General features: G+C 38.9%; 1 protein-coding gene and 1 non-coding gene across 2 annotated transcripts in view; one reads left to right on the top strand and one right to left on the bottom strand.

The window, feature by feature from the left end:
* LOC121427482 (guanine nucleotide-binding protein G(s) subunit alpha-like) overlaps positions 1–22,343 on the top strand; it is a 47,917-nt gene extending 25,574 nt beyond the window's left edge. The window contains exons 7-14 of the mRNA XM_041623900.1: positions 607–661; positions 12,636–12,709; positions 13,380–13,438; positions 13,812–13,932; positions 15,472–15,596; positions 16,174–16,254; positions 18,987–19,060; positions 21,069–22,343. Coding sequence (XP_041479834.1) covers positions 607–661; positions 12,636–12,709; positions 13,380–13,438; positions 13,812–13,932; positions 15,472–15,596; positions 16,174–16,254; positions 18,987–19,060; positions 21,069–21,224 — 745 coding nt within the window. The 3' untranslated portion in view covers positions 21,225–22,343. The remainder of the gene's footprint in view (positions 1–606; positions 662–12,635; positions 12,710–13,379; positions 13,439–13,811; positions 13,933–15,471; positions 15,597–16,173; positions 16,255–18,986; positions 19,061–21,068) is intronic.
* Positions 11,482–11,553, bottom strand: TRNAD-GUC. The gene has a single exon. It is a non-coding gene; the product is annotated as a tRNA-Asp (tRNA).
* Positions 22,344–26,081: the final 3,738 nt, after the last annotated feature.

Genomic DNA, 26,081 nt, shown 5'->3' with positions numbered 1-26,081 from the left:
ACAGTAAAAAAAAAATAGCACGTTGTTTAAGCCTGTCACTCTAACAACAAGTTGTTTAAACTTTTTTGGTGGTATTTTTAAAATTTTTTAAACAGTTGTTTACAAGCTTAAACAGTTGTTTAAAAAGTTTAAACAATAGTTGTTGGAGTGACTGGCTTAAAATTTCAAAGAGCATTTTCATATCCAGTGTAGAATAAATTTGCATGTGGATTGCGGGCTTTAATACAGGATCCAGTCATGAAATATGAATTATCATAATACTCATACAGAAAACTTTAATCTGTAGGAGATGATCAAATAAAATATTTAGAAGCTTTAACCAATCTGAAAAATATATTCTTGTCATGGATGAAAGCTTGTGAAAAGTTTTGATTTGGTTCATAGAATCTTGAATATCATCGTATACTATTTTGATTTGATTTTACTGTTTTCTTCTGCATTCATTCGTATAATATTATTTCCAATAACTTAATAAAAATTATATATTAAAAACTATTTTTGGGCAAGAATAGTAGATAAAAAATTTCGATAACTATGACTTACTATTATGGATAACAGTCTGGAAGTAACTTCATGAATGCACATTCTTTATATATTTTTTTTCAGTTTTCTAGACAAAATTGAAGAAATCATGGAACCGGATTTCATCCCCTCAGATCAGGTAAGTTGTTGTCTAGTTATGCTACAGTCCTACCAACGAAACCGTCTCCAAACCGTCCGATAGTATGACATTAGTAATAACGTAATAGTTCTGATAGGTCTGCGCCCCGTCTTACAAAGACTTGCGATTGATCTGATCAATCGCAACTATGGAAAGCCAGCAAAGTCTATATGTTTGCTCATTTTTTTCTAGATATGAAGGTTTATCCATAATTTCATTGATTTCTTGACAGTTTGGTGTGTTCTCCTTTGTTTACAAAGAACATTTGGCATATTTCCTGTAGAAATGGATTTCCATAGAGTTGCGATTGATTGGATCGATCGTAACTCTTTGTAAGATTAAAAAAAAACAATTTCACACCTAGTTACCAATAATGCATACATCATTTCCATTTATTTGAAAGCAGGATAAAAGAGCATTGTAGATTAAATGCCTTGCTCATGGGCATAGGTGCCGCGGCCGGGGATCGAACCCCGGACTCTTTCATGTATAGCCAGGCGCCTTAGACCACTCGGCCACGGGACCTCCACTGTAAGATGGGCCATGGAGTCGGTTTCGGCAGTGTGACTGCAGCACAATTTCTCGGTCACCCCAACATAACCGAGTCCAAATCGATCGATTGTATGTCATTGGTAATAACATAATAGCTTTGATCGGTCTGGAGTCGGTATTGCGGATGTGACTGCAGCACAGTTTTCCGGTCTCATCAACATAACCGACTCCAAACCGACCAAAGGTATGTCATTGGTAATAACGTAATAGCTTTGATCGGTCTGGAGTCGGCTTCGGCGGTGTGACTGCAGCACAATTTTTTTCGGTCACCCCAACATAACCGACTCTAAACCGACCGATGTTATGTCATTGGTAATAACGTAATAGCTTTGATCGATCTTGAGTCGGTTTCACGGATGTGACTAGACCCGGTTTTCCAGTCTCATCAACATAACCGACTCTAAACCGACCGATGGTATATGTCATTGGTAATAACGTAATATAGCTTTGATCGGTCTGGACTCGATCTCTCCAGTGTGACTGGAAGATATACTCTCTAAATGCAAAGGAGCTGATCTTGTCCATAATCAAAATCCTCTCAGAGTTAGATGAGGGATCTTTCTGGTTCTGTTCTGTTTATGGTAACTCTCTCGTCAGGTCAGCTCTTTGCTGGTAAACGCCAAGCTGGTTTATAACCAATTACCTCGGAAACATTTTACTTCAAGTTTAATCAGTTATAGTGGCTGAACTTAAAGACGACAGATATTATGCTGCACTCAACCCAGGTGAGGTAAATGGGTACCGCTAGGAAGTAATTCCTTAAGAAGCTGTGTGCGCTATGAACGCCTAGCTTAGCCGGGTAATATAGGAGCGCCTTGAGCACCTAACAAGGTGGATATGTGCGCAATATAAATATCCTATATTATTATTATTACTCTCGGGCCATTGTATCAATGTGGAGGCAATGGCAGAGGGGGATTCGAACTCACAACCTTGCGATTATGAGTCCAATGCTCTGACAACTAGACCACACGACCCTGATGGAACGAGACAACGATCCTTCAAGAGCGAACCCTCACCATTTTTGGAGTGATACTGTGAAAAAAATGCACACTTTCACTCCAAAAAGGCAAACATCACTTTTAAAAGACCGAAATCTCATTCCATCAGGACTGGTCTCTCGTTTCACTCTGAGAGGAGTGCGACTAGCGACCAGACCAGCTCATTTGCAATTGTATAGTGTGACGTACAACCCCTGACACCATCGACGACAGAACTAGCCAAGTCCATGTACAGTACCGTGCAACTGTGCAGGTTCAGTCTGCAATTTAATATAAACAATAAACACTTGTTAAGTCAACATGTCTTGTAACAGATAGATTTTCTCACATGAATCATGAATAATTTCTTTTCCTTTTATATGCAATTAAATATCATCATGCAATAAATATCTATCTTGCTTGAAATACTAATATTTTGTTGTATCAAGTGTCATTCTTTCAATATAGCCTACGCTTTAATACATCAGCTGTATTCTCACAACCTTCTTCGATTAAGTCAACCTATACTCAAGGCATTCTCATAAGCCTCTAGCTACCAGCTTTGAAATATCTCAACCTTGTCTGACATTTCCCCTTTTGTCTCACATGAACTACACTAATTACCATAAATGTACTCCAAACTTATACAGGCCTTTGTTTTAGTCATAGCCCTGAATACATGTATATTAACTGTAAACAAAGAACTCATAGTCACATTTTCTTGTAATTAAAAAACCCTACAAGTACTTGTTGTTGTCATACAATAAGGAATAGCGCACCCTACGACACATTAACGTACATGTAAGTGCCCACGTACCCGATTCACTATCCATTATGTAACACATATAGCGTGCACTTTCACATACACTTTCATTCACATATTGAAACTCACGATACAGTAATTTGGCACTTCAAATAATCATACTTAAATCCCATGAAATTACAACTGAATCAGTTTTATAGATAATTAAACTATTTAACTTCAAGATTAAATGCTCGTGTACTCACATCATTGGGCTTGTATGCAATTTTTAACCAAAATCAATGGCATCGTCGGGCAACAAATCAACTCCAAACTCAGAATTTTTAGCAGCACGCTTTGACAACGCCCTCACTGGCCAAACTTGTATTTCGCTTCGAAATCATCGCTTATGACGTCAGTCTCGACATTTCACACCCGACATTCCGGCCCCTTTAAATGCGAAGCTTTACTGAGCATTTAACCGAAATTACAAAACATATATGTACCACTACTTATTAACTCCTTAAGTTCACTTAAGCTGAATTGTATACTAATGTTGCTACAAATAAATCAGATCTCATCTGCATAAAGAAAAATAATCATTTCAGCATAATACTTCTGGAACTGTATGGTAAATTCTCATACAATCTGTAAACCTTCAATATAGTCTTATTAATTATAAAAGCATTTTCAATTGGAACAAAGGTTCATAAAGCCTCAGTGCAGGTAAGAACGTCTACTCTGTAGTAATATGTAATAAACTCTCAAGATATCTATAATGAAATATTACATCACAATAACTTCGTTTAAGTTTGTTCAGTTTGACACATCAAACACCAATTAACACTTTAGAAAAACATCACCAAATTTTAAAAAATGGTATAGCAAACTCTTCAATAAATATGATAACCCTAAATCCAAATGTTTAACTTCTATGTGACAACTTATATTCACGAATGACCTTGTTATTAAACCAGTGTCAAACAATTTAACAAAGTTTAACCATGGCAACCAAGCAATTTCCATATGCATGAATAATCTCATTGACCAGGAAGTAAAATATAGATAACAACTCCATTATTAGTACCTCATACAACTCTTGTTACACTTGTTCCATTTCAATTTTCCCATATTCTTTAATGGTACTTAATCGTTTATCAAGCAAATTCTGTTTAATTTTGCTAATTTCTCTAGTTGAAAAATAAAAAGCATTTTCAACAATTGCCTTATAAAATGTTAAAGAAAACACTCAAAGTTCAGAAAAATATTGAAAAAGTTTTCCTTCACTACACATTCTTTCACATGTTTAACTTTGGATATTGTAATATTTTCCAAAACTTATGCACTCAAAATAGATACTACATGAACCAAAAAGGCATCCTTTTGCCAATAACCTTGGGATTTTGGTAAACTGTATTAATTTTTTTTTGAGATAAAGGTCTTATAAAAACAAAACCATTACCATAGTCAACCAACATATACTCATTCAATATGAAATATTAAATGTTCTTAAATGTCCTTCTTCAAATGCAGTGCATCACTGGCTCGAAAGCGTCCATCTTGGATATTAAATTTATCTCAATCGCTTGCATCGATATTCGATAAGTCCTTTAACAAAATTGTCCAACTTGCTTGTCTCTTCTTCGTACACGAATATATTCATATTGTCTTAAATCGCGACTATGTTCATGTTGTATTAGAAGGCAATTGTGTTCATCTTGTAGCACGCGACTATGTTTATCTCAACGCGACACATCCTCTGTTCCCTTTGCTTTTGTAACTCACAACGCGATAGGGTCTCACAAGTGGGTTGAATGTTATTTTATCACAAATATTTGTTGTAAAACTAAACATAATCAAAATGGCTTTGCACAAAAAGGGTATTTTTTGGTATGTATTCTATCACAAATAGAATAGAACAATAATTGGTAACTTCCTAGCACTGAAATATGAAGCTGTGTTTTGTTTTGTTTATCCAAAGAATTTCACACATCTGCTTCTAAAATTAAACACAGCTTTGCGATTGGCCTAACAAGAACACTATTCCTCGTTTTGATCTCTGCGCTACGGACAAGACCTTCTCTGTCGGGCATGGTTTTGAGCACTCTACCCAACAGCCACAGATTACGCGGCAGATTCTGGTCCACAACCAGCACAAGGTCACCAACTTTCACATTGCGATGCGATGACACCCATTTTTCCCTCTCCTGCAGTTGTGGCAAATACTCCTTCAGCCAGCGTCGCCAAAAAAGGTCTGCCATGTATTGCACATGACGCCACCTTCTTTTCGCATACACGTCAGTCTTATCAGTCAATGCTGGAGGAAGTTGAGGTCTTCTATTGAGCAGAAGCAGGTGATTTGGCGTCAAGGCTTCTACATCATTCGCGTCATCAGAAAGTCTGGTAATAGGCCTGTTGTTGATGATACTTTCGACTTCACAGAGTAGTGTACTCAAACTTTCATCTGATAGTGTTTGCTGCTTCATCAAGGCAAGGATCAATTTCCTCACTGTGCCAATTTGTCTCTCCCAGATTCCACCAAAGTGTGACGCTCCAGGTGGATTGAATGACCACTTAATGTTTCTCTGGAGTAGCTCTTCATCTAGCTTGGCTTGATTCCACCCTTCTATCTCTCGTCTTAGTTCCCTTTCAGCACCAACGAGATTGGTTCCATTATCTGATCTTATCTCTCTCACATTGCCTCTTCGAGCTATAAAGCGTCGTATTGCATCAATACATGAATCAGTGTCCAAAGATGAAGCCATTTCAATATGAACAGCTCGAATGGCTAGGCATGTGAAAATCACTCCGTAACGCTTGACCATACTCCTTCCTCTTTTAACTTCAATAGGCCCAAAGAAGTCCATGCCTACTTTAGAAAATGGTGGGTCATCAGGCGTCACTCTGTCCTTGGGCAGATCAGCCATTTTTTGCTGTAGAACCTTTGCTCTTTGCCGTCTGCAAGACACACATTTCCCTATCATCCTTCTGATTTTAGCTCCTGCACCAGGCAACCAGTACTTCTCACGTAGTGTCGACAGAATGTAGTTTCTTCCACTGTGTCCACATTTCTCATGTATCTCTCTCAATATCAATAGAGACACAGGGCTTTCCTTGGGAAGCACGATAGGATGCTTTGCTTCCAATGGCAACGCAGACCTGCTCAACCTTCCTCCAACCCGGATCAGGCATCCTACCAATTTTGGATCTAGCTTGTAGATGCTGCTAGATTTCTTTACACTATCTTGAGCAGTTAGTAGATCAATTTCTTCCTCGAAGAAACGTGACTGTTCATACTGCAGGATTTTCTGCTCTGCATAGTTCATCTCATCTAGTGTTATCCTACTGGATTCACCTCCCTTGTCAGGTTTGGGAAGCTTTCCCTTAGCTTTAAGCCACTTCAGAAACTTGATCACCCAACAGACTGCCCTCTTTAGCCTGTACCATGATGAGTAGTGGGCAATCATTCTATCCATGAGTCGTCGTTCATCTACTGCTGTGCCGAAGGTACTGGCATCTTTGACCAATTTGACCTCTGGATCATTGTCTAACAGGTTTCCCGCTTCTATTGGACTTGTGGGCCAGTTCTCCTTCCCTTGCACTAAGAAATCAGGACCATGTACCCATCTCTCACTAGCTAGAAGATCCTTCGCTGACAGTCCCCTTGACACATCATCGGCTGGATTAGATTTGGAGTCCACAAAGTGCCATTGCTCTGGATTAGAGTAGCTCCTAATTGCTGCTACTCTATTGGCAACAAAGGTCCGGAATCGTTTCTCTTTGTTTCCGATGTACCCTAAGACAATGGTACTGTCCGTCCAGAAGTGAGAACTATCCACTGGTACATTAAGTTCTCGTCTAAGAAAGGCATCTAGCTTCACACTTATTGCTGCAGCAGACAGCTCAAGACGTGGGATTGTTGACTTCTTGATTGGAGCAAGATGAGATTTTGCCATCAAGAGCTCACTGTGCATCTGATTATTTCCAGTCTTAGATATCAGATAAGATGCTGCCCCATATGCTCCTTCAGATGCATCAGAGAAATGATGCAAATCATACTTGACTGGATCTGCAAATCCATGGGGTCTAATGCACCTGTTTACTGTGAACTGTTCTATGTCTGCTAATTCATTGAGCCAGATAAGCCACTTCTCTTTGTCGACTACAGGAATTGGATCATCCCAGGCTAACTCTTTCCGACAAAGTTCTTGCAGAATTAGTTTTCCTCTTACTAGAAATGGACTTGCAAATCCCAATGGATCGTAAGTTGATGAGACGACACTTAGTAATCCTCGTCTTGTGAAGGGCTTGCACTTAGGTAAGATCTTGTACCCAAAACAATCTGTTTCGACATTCCAAGTTATGCCTAGAGCACGATCAATTGGGAGAGCATCATAATTTAAATCCACTCCACACAACTCCTTAGCCCTCTCATCTACTGGTATAGACTCAACAACAGCTGGGCTATTACTCATCCACTTAGTGAGATTGAATCCCCCTCTGCTAAGTAGTTCTCGAAGTTCAACTGCTAACTTAATAGCTCTCTCCTCAGTCTCTGTCGATACAAGGCAATCGTCAACATAAAAATGTTGAAGAACAGTCTCTATCGTTTCGGGCCCAAAGTCTTGTTGATTATCAATCGCCGTCTGACGAAGGGCAAAACTGCAGGCACTAGGACTCCATGTCCCTCCAAACAAATGTACGCACATGCGGTATACAGGTGGCTCTACTGACATATCTCCTGACGGCCACCACAGGAATCGTAGAACGTCTCTCTCAGAAGGGGGAACTCGAACCTGATGGAACATTGCCTCAATGTCAGCTGTTAAGGCAATTGGATCCTTTCTAAACCTTAACAGTACCCCTGTCAACTTGTTTGTCAGATCTGGGCCTTGGTGCACAACGTCATTCAGTGATACCTGGTTTGACTTCGCAGCACAATCATAGACAATCCGTACCTTACCCGGCTTCTTGGGGTTGACCACAGGATGGTGAGGAAGGTACCATACATTCTGCTTTTCCTCAGTCTGAGCTCTTACAGTGGTATCCACCTTCTCAGCATACCCCTTCTCAAGAAGGCTGGACATTCCTTCCTTATACTTGCTGAGTAGGTAATCGTCTCTCTTCAGTTTCTTTCTCAGTGACTCAAGGCGTCGTTCTGCCAAGAAAAGATTCTCAGGCAACTGCAAATTCTCATCCCGAAAGGGAATAGGCAATTGGTAATGACCCATGTCCATGGATATCCCTTCCTTCCAGAGCTCGAGTACCATCTGATCGTTCACAGACATGCCTCTGCTATCATCGTGGAGATACTCCATTCCCTCAAGTTTCCAAAAACTCTTGACTTGATCTTCTAGTTCCAGTCCAAATTGATCAGAGACATAGTTTGAAGATACATGGATTCTTGCATTACTTCGAGCTCCTCTCTCTCTGAGCGGTCCATTTAGAGTCCATCCCAGAATGGTTCGAACTGCGTAAACCTCACCAGGCTTACCTGCTCTGACTTCAAGCGGCATCAACGCCTGAGGTACATCTTGCCCAATTATCATTGTGACCTGGCTTTTACTTATCTCTGGAAAGGCAAGATCCTTCAAGTGTGAACTATTGGATATGTCGGCCTCTGTCGCCATATTAGAGATGCTAATGTTCAAGTCAGGACGAGTAAATACCCTCACGTCTAACTCTGTATCCGAAGCATATCCCATGACTTTCAGATTCACTGCATCACATCTCATCTGGCTGTTTCTGTTCTGTAGGGTAGATACAGATAGAATCTTACTTCTGCCTTTAGCTTGAAGCACCTCTTGTAACTCCTTCAGACAAAAGGAAGTGGTCGAGCCAGAGTCCAGGAGTGCAAATGTCTCTACGATTATGTCTCCATCTGTAGCTCGTACCTTGACAGGCACAATAGGAAGAGCCACTCGAAATCCTCCGGCCCCTCTGACTTCACTGCTTGTATGTGATGACAAAGATTCACCAGGCACACAGTCTTCTGTTTGAGTTGCTGAATGAGAACTATCTTTCTCTGTCTTCTTGGAAGAATTCTTGCCTTCTCTAGACCTTCCTTCACTAGATACCAGCTGCTTCCCAGTATGAAGAAACTTGGTGTGCTTCATCTTACAGCCCTTGACAGAACAGGTCCGGTTCAATGAGCACTTGGATGACATGTGCCCTGGCTGAAGACAGTTGAAACACAACCTCTGGTCTCGAGCATATTGAAATCGTTGCTCAGGATTCATTGTCTTAAACTGTGGGCAGCTGAACAATCCATGATTATCACCACAGATCATACATTTTGATGAGCTGAGAGAAGTTGAGAAGTTAGACTTTGGAGCTTGCTGGCGATGAAAGGATGAAGAAGACTTTTCTTTGGCTTTGAAGTTACGACCTTCCTTCGATCCTTGAAGCAATGTTCCATAGACAGGATCACTCATCTCATCTGCAGCATTCTTAACATATGCAACAACATATGCAACAACATCACAAATGTTTGGTGGTCTTCCCAAGTCTCTTATATGTTTCACTTCTCTTACCCACCTAGTCCTCAAGGCATAGGATAGCCTCTCGATTACCTTCAGCAGCTCTCTCTGAGAACTCATCTCTTGAATAATACCTAGCACTCTTCGTGTCTCAGTGCACGACTGCAATTCATCAGCGAACTCTCTCAACTGCTTACAGTTACTTGTAATTATTGGGCCTTCTGTCACTCGCCTCAGCCAGGCTTCTCCTATCTTAAAACTATCTCCAAACCTCTCATCCAGAAGTTCTCTAGCCCGGACATAACCTTGGTCTGGTACCATCATCATACAGCACTGTATAACCTTCCTTGCTGCGCCCTCGCAACAACTGTACAGCCTCATTAGCTTACCGCTGCTCGACAACAAGGTATCGCCTATCATACAGTCGAATGACTGTACAAACTCATAATACTTCAGTGGATCACCATTAAACTTCATCAATTCAGCATTGGGTGAGTTGATGGATGCTAGAAGCTGCTGCTGGCTTGCTTGACCCATCTGCAAGTGTCTTAGTATCTCCATGTCAAGCTGACTCTTTGATGGAGATGTCTCCTTGGGCGTAGAAGCTGTCATCCCAACAGGATCATTCATCATCTTAGGAGACTGTTCAAGCTTATAAGGCAACGTGCTTTCATCTCCACCAACATCCTTGGCGACATCACTCTTAGCCTGAGTGGCTTTACATTTGTCCGAATCAGCAGACTGAGTCTTGAAGGCTATCACATGACTGCTAATCTTAGAGCCATTCTCGAACTGACTGTAAACTCGTCCTTCAGCCTCCATCACCTTAAGCCTTGTCTGTATTTCCAAGTCATCTTTCCTTTGCTTAAGCTTAAGCTCTTCAAGTTCCAACTCTTGTCTAAGTCTAAGAGCCTCCATTTCAGCCAAAAGGGCTGCTTTCTTTGCCATAGCTTTCACCTTGGATGAACTACTGGTAGTTGTGGCGGAGCCTTGCCCTGCTTGGCTCACCGAATCATCCGGCTGGACCTCACTCATGGTGACTGCGTTATCTTCTATAACCTTCAAGCTGATACTGAACTTGAATGTGACGTACAACCCCTGACACCATCGACGACAGAACTAGCCAAGTCCATGTACAGTACCGTGCAACTGTGCAGGTTCAGTCTGCAATTTAATATAAACAATAAACACTTGTTAAGTCAACATGTCTTGTAACAGATAGATTTTCTCACATGAATCATGAATAATTTCTTTTCCTTTTATATGCAATTAAATATCATCATGCAATAAATATCTATCTTGCTTGAAATACTAATATTTTGTTGTATCAAGTGTCATTCTTTCAATATAGCCTACGCTTACATCAGCTGTATTCTCACAACCTTCTTCGATTAAGTCAACCTATACTCCAGGCATTCTCATAAGCCTCTAGCTACCAGCTTTGAAATATCTCAACCTTGTCTGACATTTCCCCTTTTGTCTCACATGAACTACACTAATTACCATAAATGTACTCCAAACTTATACAGGCCTTTGTTTTAGTCATAGCCCTGAATACATGTATATTAACTGTAAACAAAGAACTCATAGTCACATTTTCTTGTAATTAAAAAACCCTACATGTACTTGTTGTTGTCATACAATAAGGAATAGCGCACCCTACGACACATTAACGTACATGTAAGTGCCCACGTACCCGATTCACTATCCATTATGTAACACATATAGCGTGCACTTTCACATACACTTTCATTCACATATTGAAACTCACGATACAGTAATTTGGCACTTCAAATAATCATACTTAAATCCCATGAAATTACAACTGAATCAGTTTTATAGATAATTAAACTATTTAACTTCAAGATTAAATGCTCGTGTACTCACATCATTGGGCTTGTATGCAATTTTTAACCAAAATCAATGGCATCGTCGGGCAACAAATCAACTCCAAACTCAGAATTTTTAGCAGCACGCTTTGACAACGCCCTCACTGGCCAAACTTGTATTTCGCTTCGAAATCATCGCTTATGACGTCAGTCTCGACATTTCACACCCGACATTTTGCTCCTTGGCGGGGAATCGAACCCTGGTCTTCCGCGTGACAGGCGGAGATACTTACCACTATACTACCAAGGACACAAGTACACAGCTTTCAGCAATATGCGTTATTCCTATGCTCATAATAAATCTATGGTTTACTCGAGACTAAATAATAATAATATTAGTCCCCAGTTCTATGGAGTGCTAGGTTTAAGGATAAATGATAGTTGTGCTAACAACTTCAAAATTAATTAGTAGAGAATCCGATGAAATGACCTCACAAAGTCAGTGCCTATTGCCCGTACTCTGAAGTCGGGTTTAACTAACATGACTAAGACCTAATTCTGTGCTTAAATTATGGGGAGCCAACAAATAAAAAAAATTGCTTCTATTTTATATTTTCTTTGTTTACTACTTTGCTTTCATAATGAAGAAAATACTTACAAATATTTCATTTATCATTCTCAAACAATTATGAACAATTTAGGTGTCATATGAGTTAGTAAATAAGATGTTACTGTTAGGGATTTGTGCCCCAATTGGCTCTCCACAGTTAAACCACAACTTTAAACCAGGGTTTAATTTAAACTTGACTTCAGAATACGGGCCTATATGTGTCAATAAAAGTATGTGCAAAAGGATTCTGGAGGAAAATGTTTACTCGCATAGAAATTTACCAAAAACAACTATGAAACGTAAGCAAGATGTGAGTTATTTTCTTCCTGAGTATAAAGTGATTGGTTAACATTGGTTTGACTTGTAAAAAATCTGAGCTAGAAAGTCACACTTGTCACCTATGTGTGTGTGATATGTTACAAAAATGAAGCCCAGAAAAAATTGCATTCGAAAATAATTATATGGTGCGTCAAAAATTGAAATATAAAGTGACCGGAAACACCATCTTAATTTCATCCCATACACTTATGTTTACTATTTAGGCGTCTAAAAGACACCTATTTACAAAATCGGGGTTTGCCTTGTAGTTTTAGCTTTTCATTCTCAATAATGGTTGTTTTCAGGGTTTATTAGTTCTAATACATGCACTTGTACACATGTTTCATCTTGGTTTGAGAATTTTTTAAATCGGCTGCTCACAAAGTTAAACAACACCTTTAACAATCCACGCAATGTTTTATCGATATTATCAATGTTTTGTTTTTGTTTCATTTTTTGTTAAGGACATAGTCAGGACAAGAAAGATGACAACGGGAGTAGTGGAAACGTGGTTTGACATCAATAACGTCACATTTCAGTAAGAATTTTTTTTTCAGGGCCTTTCCAAGACAATTCCTTTTATGAGAGTTGCTGGAGATTGATTGTCATTTTTTAACAACAAGCCCCAAAGTTGGTAAAACAACGAGAAAGGGCGACGCAAGGGTATTCTGATGGGATGGGGGAGGGAGGGGGAGGGGGAGGGGGAAGTTACACGCCTAAAGCTCTTCTTTTGTACTTGTCTTTCCTCTTTCTTTGTTTCACTCTGTTTCTCTCTCTCACTAACACGGGGGGGGGGGGGGGGGAGGGGGCAGTCAGTGTCAGGTAGTATTATTACACGTCCACAATGATATACCTTGGTTTTAAGGCTTGGTGAACTGGGGCCCGTTGCAGAAAGAGTCGCGTTTAAACTTAAGCCAAAAAATCAATCGCAAGTCCAAAATGCGCGCTGTTGATTGGTTGAAAGTCAAGTTCCGCATGATTATTAGAGTTGCGATTGATTACAACTCTTTCTGCAACGGACCCCCTGGACTATCAAGCATGCAAACAATAAAATATGCATACCAATTTTCTCAATAACCTTGTACCCACTACAAACCCCCTTATTTACCTTCTGTGGAGATATTTATACACATTCATCGTAATCTAAGTGAAAAAATCTACCTACTCATTTCACGCTTTAATTATATCAATTTTCTTTTTATCGACAGCATGTTAGATGTTGGCGGACAGAGAGACGAGCGGAAAAAGTGGATTCAATGTTTTTCAGGTAACTCGTCTATAGTTACACTTTGCCTCCACTGTCGGGCGTTCAGTGTAGTTATAGAAAAGATGATACTCCTTTTTCCATTCATAACGAAATTTAAATTGTACTTTGTAACAAGTTCCTCGTTAAAGAAATCCTCTTGATTACTTTACTGTCTAACTTTTGGGCACGTCCAAGAAAAAAACCCCAACAAAGTCTTCAAATTCTAAAGGGAAAGGTTGACGAATATCAGGCTATGAAATTCAATTTTTTTAAATCGAAGATAAAAAAATTGTTATAGCATTATCATCCCAAGCACTCAATTGTCACCACCGAGTAAAAGCTTTGTATATCAATGTAATTCCCATGATTATGTTGTTTTTGTTTAATCCCTAAGATATAACTGCCTTAATCTTCGTGGTTGCCTGTAGTGGGTTTGATCTTTCACTTCGAGAAGACGACTCCAAGAACAGACTAGCAGAATCTCTTTCCCTCTACGAAAGATTATGGAAGAACAGGTAAATAAGCACCAAACACGTATAGATATGTTTTGGTCACTCAGCTATCATATTAAAATCACCGAAAAAGCCTATGTTACTGAAATTTTAGATATTCCATTTGAGAGACAGTTATGACCGCACATCACTAATTAGTTCCCGTCATTTCGGGGGTTCCCCATATTGACATCATGCCAAGAAATAATTTCACATAAAATCAATGATGCGCATCTGAATACTTTTTATCACATTGACATGAAGTGGGACTATCATCGCTTCAGATAGGTCCATTTTAAGCAGTGTCATTAGATCCTTTTTAGTATCTTATATGGGGACTATATTAGTTGCCCAGGAATACCTATCCCCACTTGCTGCATGCATCCAAGTTAATGGCATTTATGAGGCGCCAATTTATCTAGTTGCCTATTCAATGGCGCACTTTATATTTCTCGGCTAAGTTCACGGCCGAAGGCGCTTGCTGGATTCAAAGAATTCATCCTACCGGGTACCCATTCACCCCATCTGGGTTCAGTGGAGTATACTGTGGTTAAATTTCTCGTTGAAGGAAAAACAGCATGGTTTGAAATCGAACCCACGTCCCTCTGATTAAAAGAGTAAATTCGTAAAAGTTTCATAGTATTCTGGATTTCAGACCCCTACCAAGAAAAACGCTGAATAAAATATCTTAAATTCTCAGGAAATGAACGATTATTAACACGTTTTATATCGAATTCTATTAAATCTCATTTTTAACACATGAACCTATATATAGAGACATAATAAGTAGTGTATGACCTAAAATTCCGTAACGTTGGCTCCAACATTAGCCATCAGAGGACGATCTTCCTCAAAACAGTATTTCCGCATTTAGAATATCCCACAATAAATGCATGCCAAAAATAATTTATTTTTAGCCCCCCCTTTTTTAAATACAAAATGGCGTCTGAATTACATCATGATAGCCCAATGACCTAAGAAGCCTTAGAAGAACGTACCCATGGTAGATATAATGACTGAGGACAATTTGAAAAAAAATAAACAAAGCCGATAATTTGGTACCTCTGTCACAAAAAGACGAATGAATTGACTAATAAAGAGTCTCGATTGAAATGATTTTATGAGGAAATCGAAACATGAATGTGTCTGAATTAACATATCCGAAGGTTAATGAAAAAGTAGACCAGAATCTTGTCCAAGTAAGATCACAGACTGATGTTAATGTATACAGTGTTTAAGATTTACGTTAGGACTGTCGTAAAGTAAATTGCCCTGAGAGAATTTTTTCATCAGACAGAGAACATTTGCTTTGTTATGTATTCAATACAACATCAATTAATTTAAGAATACATTATATAAAGAACTATGATCTTACGTACAGTGTTTAAAGCTAATGGAAAATTTGAAGTCATGGAGCATTTGCTTCATTATGACTCGAATATTGAAACCCCAAATTTGCTGGTTAGGCCGTCGTAGGCAAACCTGTTATACCCCGCCGTAAAAGCATGGTTTATTTTAAAATAGTTCTTCTAATTCATTGATTTTTATAATTGTTTGTTTCAGGTTTTTGAAAGAAACGTCTGTCATCGTCTTCTTGAATAAACAAGATATCTTAGCAGACAAGATCCGGAGTGGAAGAACGAAAATGAGTCACTACTTTCCCGAATATGACGAATATACACCCCCACGTAAGTCTATGGATTTTTCCCCCCACAGGACATGTTGAAATATTAATTTTATTTTTATTTATTCACCTATATTCATTATGGAAATTATTAACATTATTGTTATTATTATCATCAGCATAGTCATCTTCATCATCCTAAGTATTATTATTATCATTATCATCATATTCATCATTATTAGTAGCACATGTCAGCTGCGGCTAGGACTTCGTTCTGCTTGCCTAATTCTTTAAGTGCCCATACATGCCATGTACAGGGATAAAGCTTTTTCGTCGGTTGCTCTTCGACTTAGGAATTATCTACCAATCCAACCTCGTAATTGTAACAACATTGAGACCTTCAAATCTAAAATGAAGATTCATTGCATCTTTTCCATCAACTTTGTAAATAATGTGTGACATATTTGGGAGCCGACGACTGTGATTTGTTTTTTCCTCAACAGATAAATAACGCTATACAAAACAATGCTGTTCATCATCATCATCATGTATTATAATATAATCATCGACTCATACTTAGAAAACTTGTAAACGAAAACTGAAATGTCTTTCATTCACTTTGTATTTTTGTCTCATAATAGCCACGATCGAGCCCGCAGAAGAGCAGTGTTGCTGTTTTGTGACGCAGTCCATGCAGGAGAGACAGAGGAGAAAAGAATCAGGTATGTACTTAACGATAAAGGCCAATTAAAGGTATACGTTCCCGGTTTTCACGAGGGCGCTATCGGACATAATATATGCCATGCAGATGGCGCCAGCTGCCCATTGATACCAACGTTGTACGACACTTTATACGCAGACGCCATGTTCCGAATGCCCGAATTCTGACGATTCTCGGTCCCCGTATGTTTTTGCTGCTCTTCATAAGATCATGGCTGGTTGGCTCCGCCTCTTTGTGCTGAGGGAAGTGACGTCAGCCGATGTTTGTGCCAGCGTCGATGTATATAGCCATAATCAGCGCAGCGTATATGTATTGTGTATGTGTGCATGTGCCGCGCGTCTGGCTGACGATTGACAGCTACATGTAAATGACGTCGATGATCTTCGCAATAAAGATGGATGCGAGTACAACACCTAACAAACCGTCCAACAGCGCCCTCTTAAATCCCTGGAACGTTTACCTTTAAACAGTTCAAACTGAGATCATACAGAATCCTATAAAATGACTACCCGGTTGTTGTAATGTATAAGAACAGAGCTATTCTATCAATGGCTCTGAATAGAATGATCCATCCGTATTTATTATTCATTTTTTTAGTATCTTATATTTAATCTTACAAGTTTGTTGTGATTTGTGTACGGTAACTAAAACCAAACCAAACCAATGCGCCAAAAGATTCTTGAAGAGATTGCTGACAAATTAGTAAAATGCGGCATTACATTCCAGCCAAATGTCGGGACTTGTTTCCAAGCAATAATAATAATACACTTTCCTACTTGCTCTTATCTTTGTTGGCGATCTTCATTGCAATCGTGTAACCAAACTAAATCTAGATCTACCATGATATGGCGACATTAAACAATAAACATATTATTTTTTTTTACTTCACAAACATATCCCAGCATTCTTTGCGCAGCGCACGAGCAAGACACAATCATATACATTCCATAAAGATATGCTGAATGCATAAAGCAGTACACCTACATGACATATAATTATCATTCCTCCCTTGAATAATGCCGATATTTCCAGTAAAATATTTTCCCCTGATGTTCCTTTACATTTCTTTTCAGATTTTATATAATTTTTAACTAGAAATTTTATGATGTTGCAGTATTATAGACCTTTTCACATCGTTTTGCAAAATAGAATTTGATGCTCCTCACAATGTTCAAAATTTGGTCTCGACAAAATTTAGCGACCGGGTCGTGAACTATGCGCAAACTCTTCGTGAACTCGTCGGGACGATGCGGGAGGATGCGTGGCAGTGCGCGCCATGCCACGACTGTCATGAATAGTTCACGAACAGCTCACGTCGTGTTCACGAATAGTTCAGCACGACACCGTCAGAATTTCGCAAATTCGTCGTGCCAATGCGGGAAGTGCGTAAACTATACGCAAACTATGCGTGAACTCGTCGTCCCAGATCGTGTCAATGTGGACACTGACGGGCACGCATTCGTGAACTATGCCTGAACAAGTCGTAAAAAGTGCGGGAGCCTCCCAGTTCGTGCCCCAAAATGGCAGGACTTGCCACGACAAAATCGTGGCCAAAAGTCGTGCAAGGATCAGCCTCAGTTACACAGGGAAATGAGGGAATCACACATTCATGAGATTTAAATGTGTGAGAAAATGAGGAATACATCATGGTGAATGTTTGAAAGAAATCGGACAAGATGTAAGACAGTTATGGCTTTTCTCAAGTATGAATTCATTAATGTGATGACGATTAGTGACAAGTGTGGAGAGCAACTTCACCATTTTCCATTTATCAGCAAATTGTCTTATTGTCACTAATACCCTTCCCGCAGTCGGTGAAAAAAATATATATTATACAGAAAATATGCCCGGTTGACACTTGCACACATTGTGGTGCCCACATTGCCCCGCATTGATGCGTGCCAGTGCGGGACACTTTATGGCACGACTTGGCTCTATCAGTTCATGTATTGTCACGACACGTCCACGACATGTTTACGCATTGTTTGCACATAGTTCGCGCATAGTTTACGCACTGTCCCGACGCGCTTTCATCAAATGTTCTCGACACCCTACTCTCTGATGTGTCTAGCGCAAATTTAAATATTCCTACGTTCTGGTGTTGACACTTCTACGTTTGTTGATTAGGACGACTTAAACTGATCACGTGGTCTGCACTCACAATTTCGGGCACATCATTTGTGAATTATGCGTGAAATATGCATGCTGATGCTTAGCCTATGCGCAAAGTATGCCGCGATCCTGTCGTGAACTAGTCGTAAATTGCGTGCCACTACCCCGGGGGTGTACCTACTATTTTATGTGCCACGAAATTTCTATTTCGATGCCACGCAGTGGTACGTAGTGGCACGACTAGGTTGGGCATACATCACGAACAGTTCACTAATTTGTAATGCGTGCCAAAATTTTCACGCACTGCCACGCACCTATCCGCTGCTGGCACGCATAGCTCGCGCATTGGCCCGCATGAGTGCGTGTCCATGTGCAAACTATACGGGAACCACACCCGGAACCACAATGCGTGCAAGTGTCAACCGAGCTTAAATGAACATTATGAGTAAAAACGTTTGAATTAAAAAGAAACGACATAGAATAAACAAACACAATTTTGGAACCCTAAGTAATTAGATAGTACGTTGAACCATGGACTGTGGTTGAACTAAATACACGTTTGCCAATACAGGGCAAAGCTTGCTTGCTTATTAATGGTTAATTTTTCCTCATTTTTTGTAGCTTTTCCTGAACTAGGCATGATTCAAAGTCGTGAGTTCTTCAAAGCCAAAAGCTTCATTAAAGATAAATTCACAGTAAGTACACTAATATCTCATTCTTGGGGAAAATCACTAGATTTGCTGAATATATTTAGATTTTAGAGAGATATGAAGAAGAACAGACTTGAGGATTAAGTTCATCATAATTATAAAAAAATCATGAAAGAAATGAACAAATATAATGGAGGTATGCAAGGGAGTAGGCTGGGGGTGTACTGAGTTCACGTGCACTCTCCCGCTGAGGCAGAGGAGTTCCCACACTGGCAAGCAAAACGAACATTTGCACCCTTTCTTCTGCTTTCGACAGCTGATTTTCCAAACTTTAGTTCCACCTCCCAAGATGTGCACCCCTCAATACCATTTCAGTTCCACCTTTCCAGGATGTGTACCTTCCCATGCTCAAACCAGCCTACGCCCTTGGTATGAAATAGAATACACATGAAGTTTAAGTTTATCACAAAGAAAATGTATATTCCGATGAAGCGATATCTCCGTGGACCAACTTTGTGAGAATTCTAAAGGAATCCATCCCCCTCTCACAGTTGAGCTACAGGGCCATGTCTTACAAAGAGTTACGATTGATCCGATCAATCACAACTATGGATGGCCAGCAACGTCAATATCTAAAATGCATGTTTGTTCAAAATATTTTTTTGATAAATTATTATGATGTATAATCATACATTCATCGCTCTCTTGAAGATTCAGTGTGATTCTCTAATAAGGAGACTGTACAAATTTCCTGTTGTAAAAATGATATATGAAAACGATGGATTTCCATTTAAAGGCGAGAAGAACAATCGCAGCGCTTTGTAAGACGGCTCTCAGGTCTACCGATAATAAATCAGAGTTTCAGTGTTTTAATTTCGAAATTTTTACTCTTTTCAGTGGCGTAACTACGGGGGGCATGGGGGGCACGTGCCCCCCCATGGGCTGACCAAAAAAAGGGGGGGGGGAGGAGAAAAGGGGGAAGGAGAAAAGGAGGAAGAAAGGAAGAGAAACGTAGTGGAAAAGAAGACATTATTGTTCATTATAATGTTATATTATATCATAATTATGTTATGTTATATTACATAAGAAACATTTCTTTTCATAACTTTATGAAACATAATTTGCATAGGGCCTATGTCTTCATTGTTCCTGGTGCTCGCATTGTCTGTTTACCGAGATATATAATCCTGTTATACTATAAAACCTCCCGTTTTCAAGTCAATATACACCAAACTGCCAAATGTATTTCCTCGCACTTCGAGTTATTATTGTTTTATGTACAATAGTATGCTTCTTTTTCATGACTACTTAAAAGTGATGGCCCCATTTAAGGTCTTAATATAAAACATTTCCTGTCCGTGCTTACGTTCGCAGTAGTGGCTTTGTGAAATATGTCTGCTCTCCATGCTCTCAGGTCTGAATTTCCTAAATTTTCAGCTCGCGCTTCGCGCTCGCAAGATTTGATTAGTGAGATGGGTATGTTAATCATGATTACAAGTGCTTTATGTGCATGTTTAGATGTAATTCTAACAAAATAAGCAAGCGCTTATGGGCACTCGCATTAGATGACTATGGTGAGATGTGTATACTCTTAATGGATTCCTAAAATATAGTCCTTAAAATCTTCCTGTTTGGAGAGTCAATATTTAAAAAATTTCAGCTCGCGCTTCGCGCTCGCATTATTTAGCGAGACAGGTACGTATCATGATTACAAAAGACTGATTATAATGTCCCTATTTAGGTCTGAATATCAAAACTTTTAAGCTCGCGCTTCGCGCTCGCATTATTTGACCGGTGAGATACCTATCCGTTAAATGGCACTGTCCTTGAAATGTCTCTGTTAGGTCAGTATACCTGGCAACTGGGCGCGCTTCGCGCGCTTACGAAGTGACTCAAATTTTTTGCTGGTGCCCCCCCAATGCCGTGACCCACGGTACGCCACTGACTCTCTTAACGTTCCTGTATAAAATGATATGCAAGTTTACTAAATAACATAGGTGTGTTTATACCACACTTTAATTTGTTATCATTATTCTACATTCCCCCTTTTCAGGAATTAAGTACGGTTCAAAACACAGCCATCAAGTTCCGGAAGTGTTGTTATCCCCACTACACATGCGCAGTGGATACCGAGAATATCAAGAAAGTCTTCCATTACTGCGAGGACATTATCCAAAGAGAAAATCTCAAGAAATATGAATTGCTTTAGCAGCAGAATTCGCGATGGACTGGGCACGGTAAGTGGCTCAGTGGGCGAACGTACGTCTCATGAACAGTAGTAGGTTTTGGGTTCGATCCCAGGCCGAGTCATACCAAAGACTTTAAAAATAGGACCTTCTGCCTTCATGTCAGGCGTGTGGGAACGGAGAAGGATGATAATATTATGATATGCAGGGCCTGATGGGAACTGTTAAGAATTAATCAATTTTGATGATGCAGTCACTAACATCATCTAAACCTGTACCAGGAGCCCCGTTGCTTAAAAGCTAGGAGCGAGTTTCCGCAATGGCAAAAGGGACGGATTCCAAAACATAGTAAATCTATTGAAAAACGCCCGTCAAATCACAATGAATAGCTGAGAGGTCTTTGCCAAAAATTCGTGATCCGGGAAAGCTGATCTTCATAAAATCCTAAGCTGACGGAAAATTGCAAATATGCCGTTTGTTCAGTCACGAACGACGCTGTTGTTTTGATTCACAGATTTTCGACAAAGACTACTTTGTCATAAAGGGCTTTTGACAATAGATTATCTACGTTCCAGAAAGCGTCTGATTAGTGTTGCGAAAACTACCTATCATAGTAACTTTGTCGTCGAACAGTAACGGCCATGTTTACAATGCAAACAGCCAATAAGAATCCAGGATTTCAGGGACGAAAGTACCACGATACGTTTGGACGGTACAATGTTAACCATGATAGTAATGCAACTGGCCCCTGGTCGAACAAAACGATTGTGATTTACCGAATGACTTATTTTCTTTCTGTTTAACGTTGTTTCATCGCCGTGTCTGCGGTACATCAGCGGACAGACAACCCGCTTTGACGGCAAAAGAACGCTACGCAGAAGCAGCAACACGTCGTTGGGCTTCATTGGCAAGAGTTTGCTGAACGTAAAAACGCAGAGAGAACTATCCACTTTCACAGCAAGGAAATTCTCTGTCGATTTTTCAGGACATGAAACTGCAAATGCGTGAAATAAATCAACTCAAGCTGCAAATTTGGAGACATAAAAAACATCCAAAATCTACTAAAAATCAACACATTAAATTATAAAAATAAAAGGAACTTGTAATTTCGGTGAAAGTTGAACATTCATTTTCTAACAGTATATTAATATTCCCCCTTCAAGTCTGGAAGGGGGAGTGGACACTTATGGAAATGCATATACGCATACGGAGTAGGGATGGGGGGTGTAATGAAAATTTATAATTTTATACTTTAATTTCAGCTTTATTACCGCCAAACTTCTATCATGATTATTTCAAGGGAAATATATTCATTTTGGAATACTATAGGAAGAAACGATATTTTGCTAGTTTATCGATTTAGCTCGCATGCCCTTGAACATATTGAAGGAGCAAACCCGTCCACATTATCATAGAAACCGTCTCGTAATAGGTTTATATTTTTCCATTCGATTTCATGATAATTGATAGTCTGAATTTAATTTGTTTTCATTGCAACATATACGGTGTGTGGTATTCCTGGAAATATTCATGCAATGTTAATTTGTACATTCGACTGAAAGATTTGCAACAGCCCTATACACAGAAAAGTCGAAGGCAACCAGAACTTCACCGTTAATTCCAAATAATGTAAATGTTTGTATGTCATTCGTAAAGTAAAAATTTGTATCCGAAAGTCTGCATTTTGTGTTTCTGTAAATCTAAAAGATTTAATCAATGTCGAACATGTAGTGCAGACAAAATTAAAATTGTGCCCCGCTTTCCCTACAGTGACCAAGTGCAATAATAAAAGATGATATAATGTATGTATATATATATATATATATATATATATATATATATATATATATATATACACACACACGAATATGCATTAAGTTCCAACGAAGTTTATGCCAATCAATTGCAATTTTTCGACGTAACGCCACGTCTTCTTCCGGGATCAAACGAGCAATGACAAAATATTGATACTTACATTATTTTGGTGGCCATGGTAACACGCAGGTTGTCTAGACATAAATGGTAAATGTAATGGACCGTAAAACATACAAGCGTAAATGAGATAATAATAAATGTCACTATTGGTAGAAGAAATTATTATGTCGTAATTACATCACTTAAGCTTGTTTCCAGGCTATCGCGTTTACCATATATTTTTTGTCTAGACCTGCAGCCTTCAGATAACCATGGCCTCCATAATTATGAAAGCATCACTTATTTGATATTTTGTCATTGCTCTTTTATCGTGTATACACGAAGAAGACGTGTTGTTACTAAGAAAATTTGAAAATTGTTGGAACTCAATGCATTTGCATTGTCAAGGTGTACTCCTCGACACTTCTGTATCCAACACGCGTCTTAATCGTTATATATAGTTATGTAAACATCAGAAATACTGCCCGTTTGATCAATCGTTATATATATATATATATATATATATATATATATATATATTATATAGTATGAAAGAAATTGATGAAGAGAACAATGGTAGGCGTAGCTTAAATCAAGGTTCCCCAGAGCTATCTACCATGTGGAAAAATTGGTGATGCCGAAAAAATGTCTCTGCCGGGGATCGAACCAGGGCCCCCAGCTTTGAACGCCGGTGCCTTAACCACAAGACCACAGAGACGGGTTAGTGGCTAGGGCGACCCTGATCAAGGTCTCTGTGGTCTACTGGTTAAGGCACCGGCGTTCAAAGCTGGAGGCCCGGGTTCAATCCCGGCAGAGACATTTTTCTGCATCACCAATTTTTCCAAATGGTAGATAGCTCTGGGGAACCTTGATTTAAGCTACGCCTACCATTGTTCTCTTCATCCATTTCTTTCACACAATATTTAAATAAAAGAGTTGTCATAGCTGTAGTACATGTATTACTTCACACATTTTGTATACCTTCTCCCATACGTGTACTGTATCAAAGCAATAGCTTTGATCCAGCTGAGGCATGGCGGCTTGTTATTGTTCAAAACCCACCTTCACCCGACAAAGGAAATTGATCGGGGTCGCCCTAGCCACTAACCCGTCTCTGTGGTCTAGTGGTTAAGGCACTGTCGTTCAAAGCTGGGGCCCCGGGTTCGATTCCCGGCAGAGACATTTTTTCAGCATCACCAATTGGGGATATTTTCTGTATTCTCTACTTGATACTTAAGTAATTCGAGTCACATTTCTCCGAATTTAATTATAGGCATTTCGAGATGGAATTAAACTTTGTGTAATTATATATGAAACAATGAAACATTTTCGTCATTTACTAAAGCACTTCACAGACGGACGAAGATGAACTTCTATTTTTCATTTGACAGCAAATTAATTAATGTTGTAAATGACAATGGATGTTCAGTGTATACCACTTTTTTGAAAGAGCATAACAGACTGGTGATACTAATTATTAGAATATCTACCATACTACAAAGTAAAAAAAGGCTGCTTAAAACTTTATTAACCACTGCTTAACCTTACATTAGTTGTTTAACAGTGTAAACTACCACTCTCAATGTATTGAAAATTAATTATTAGAAGTCAAACGTTGTTGTTAAAGATTTGATACACTCGTCGAAACTGTTTATATTAATACTATAAGTTTCATATCGTAAACAACGTTGTATAAAAAGTTTACACAACGGTTTTACTGTTATTTACGGAATTGAAATGACATTTGGCTTTCCATAGTTGGAGCAAAGCTCTATAGGCCATGCCTTCTCTATGAATATCTGCCCTGGTTGATCAATCAATAATTGATATTTCGAATGATGAGATCCATCAGTTTCAATTTTGATTTAAATAATGAGATTACCGTATCTGGAAACAGTGACGGAGATAAGAAAGATGAGAGATTAGATGATGATGATTATTATTATGATGATGATGATGAAGAAGAAGAAGAAAAAAAATAAAGAAAAAGAAGAAGGAAGAGGAGGAGAAGAAGAGGAAACCTATAGACGAACAGTGACAATACTGTATATGTAGGAAATTCAACACATTTGTTTTATCACAAATGAAGGGGGGGGGGGGGGGTTCTAAAACAAACACCCTCATCATAATCATGTAGTCATTTTCTTTTACACGGGCTTTGCTATTCTCGTTTAAAAACTGAACTGTGTGTTTATCACGTAGGCCTAATACATATGTACATGCGCGTGTATACCACGAGGCATGCGGCGTCTCTCGATTATACTGTGGACTCCTGCAGAGTTGTTTTGTAATTTTGGTTGTGAATGAATAATTGACAAGATTTTAGTATATGTATTTTTTATCATGTTTACTGACAGTAAAGGTTGGAGTACTTTACTGGTGAAAATTATAAACGAAATAAAACTAGTCTAGTGCTATGTAGGTGATTGGTACTATAATTTGAGCAAAAGTGGCAAGATTCTTGAGAATTATCAGATCATCGAATTACACAAACTTCATTACAAAGGACTATTGTTCAATTTTCACAAATATTTTGAGAATTTCACCCTGACAATAAAACGGATAAAAAAAAGCGCGAAAAATGAGATAAATAGACTTTTCTTTAATGAATAAATGAAATAAAGGCATAATTCTTTCAAGCTTTGAATTCGTGACGTCACAGACGAAATGCTTATCCATATCGAGTGATGCGCACTAAAAAAAATTGTCATTTTCTCGACTTCATTCATAAACTTCAGAAATTCACAAAGTATTCTTTAATGGATATTCCTCAAACCTTCACTATTTTCTCTTATTTGCTGCTTCTATTAAAACAAAGCTATCGTAATTGTGATTTACCCCTTTAATATCTGACGACAGGGTAAATTGTCAATTCGTCCTCTGCAAACTCGTCTTGTCTAATGCCATTCCGTCCATCAACATTTCGTCTAACAAATATGTGGTCCCATCATCACTTCGTCTAATCA

This window comes from Lytechinus variegatus, chromosome 14 (assembly GCF_018143015.1).
Source record: "Lytechinus variegatus isolate NC3 chromosome 14, Lvar_3.0, whole genome shotgun sequence".
Taxonomy (NCBI): Eukaryota; Metazoa; Echinodermata; class Echinoidea; order Temnopleuroida; family Toxopneustidae; genus Lytechinus; species Lytechinus variegatus.
This window is presented reverse-complemented; position numbering and strand designations above follow the sequence as displayed.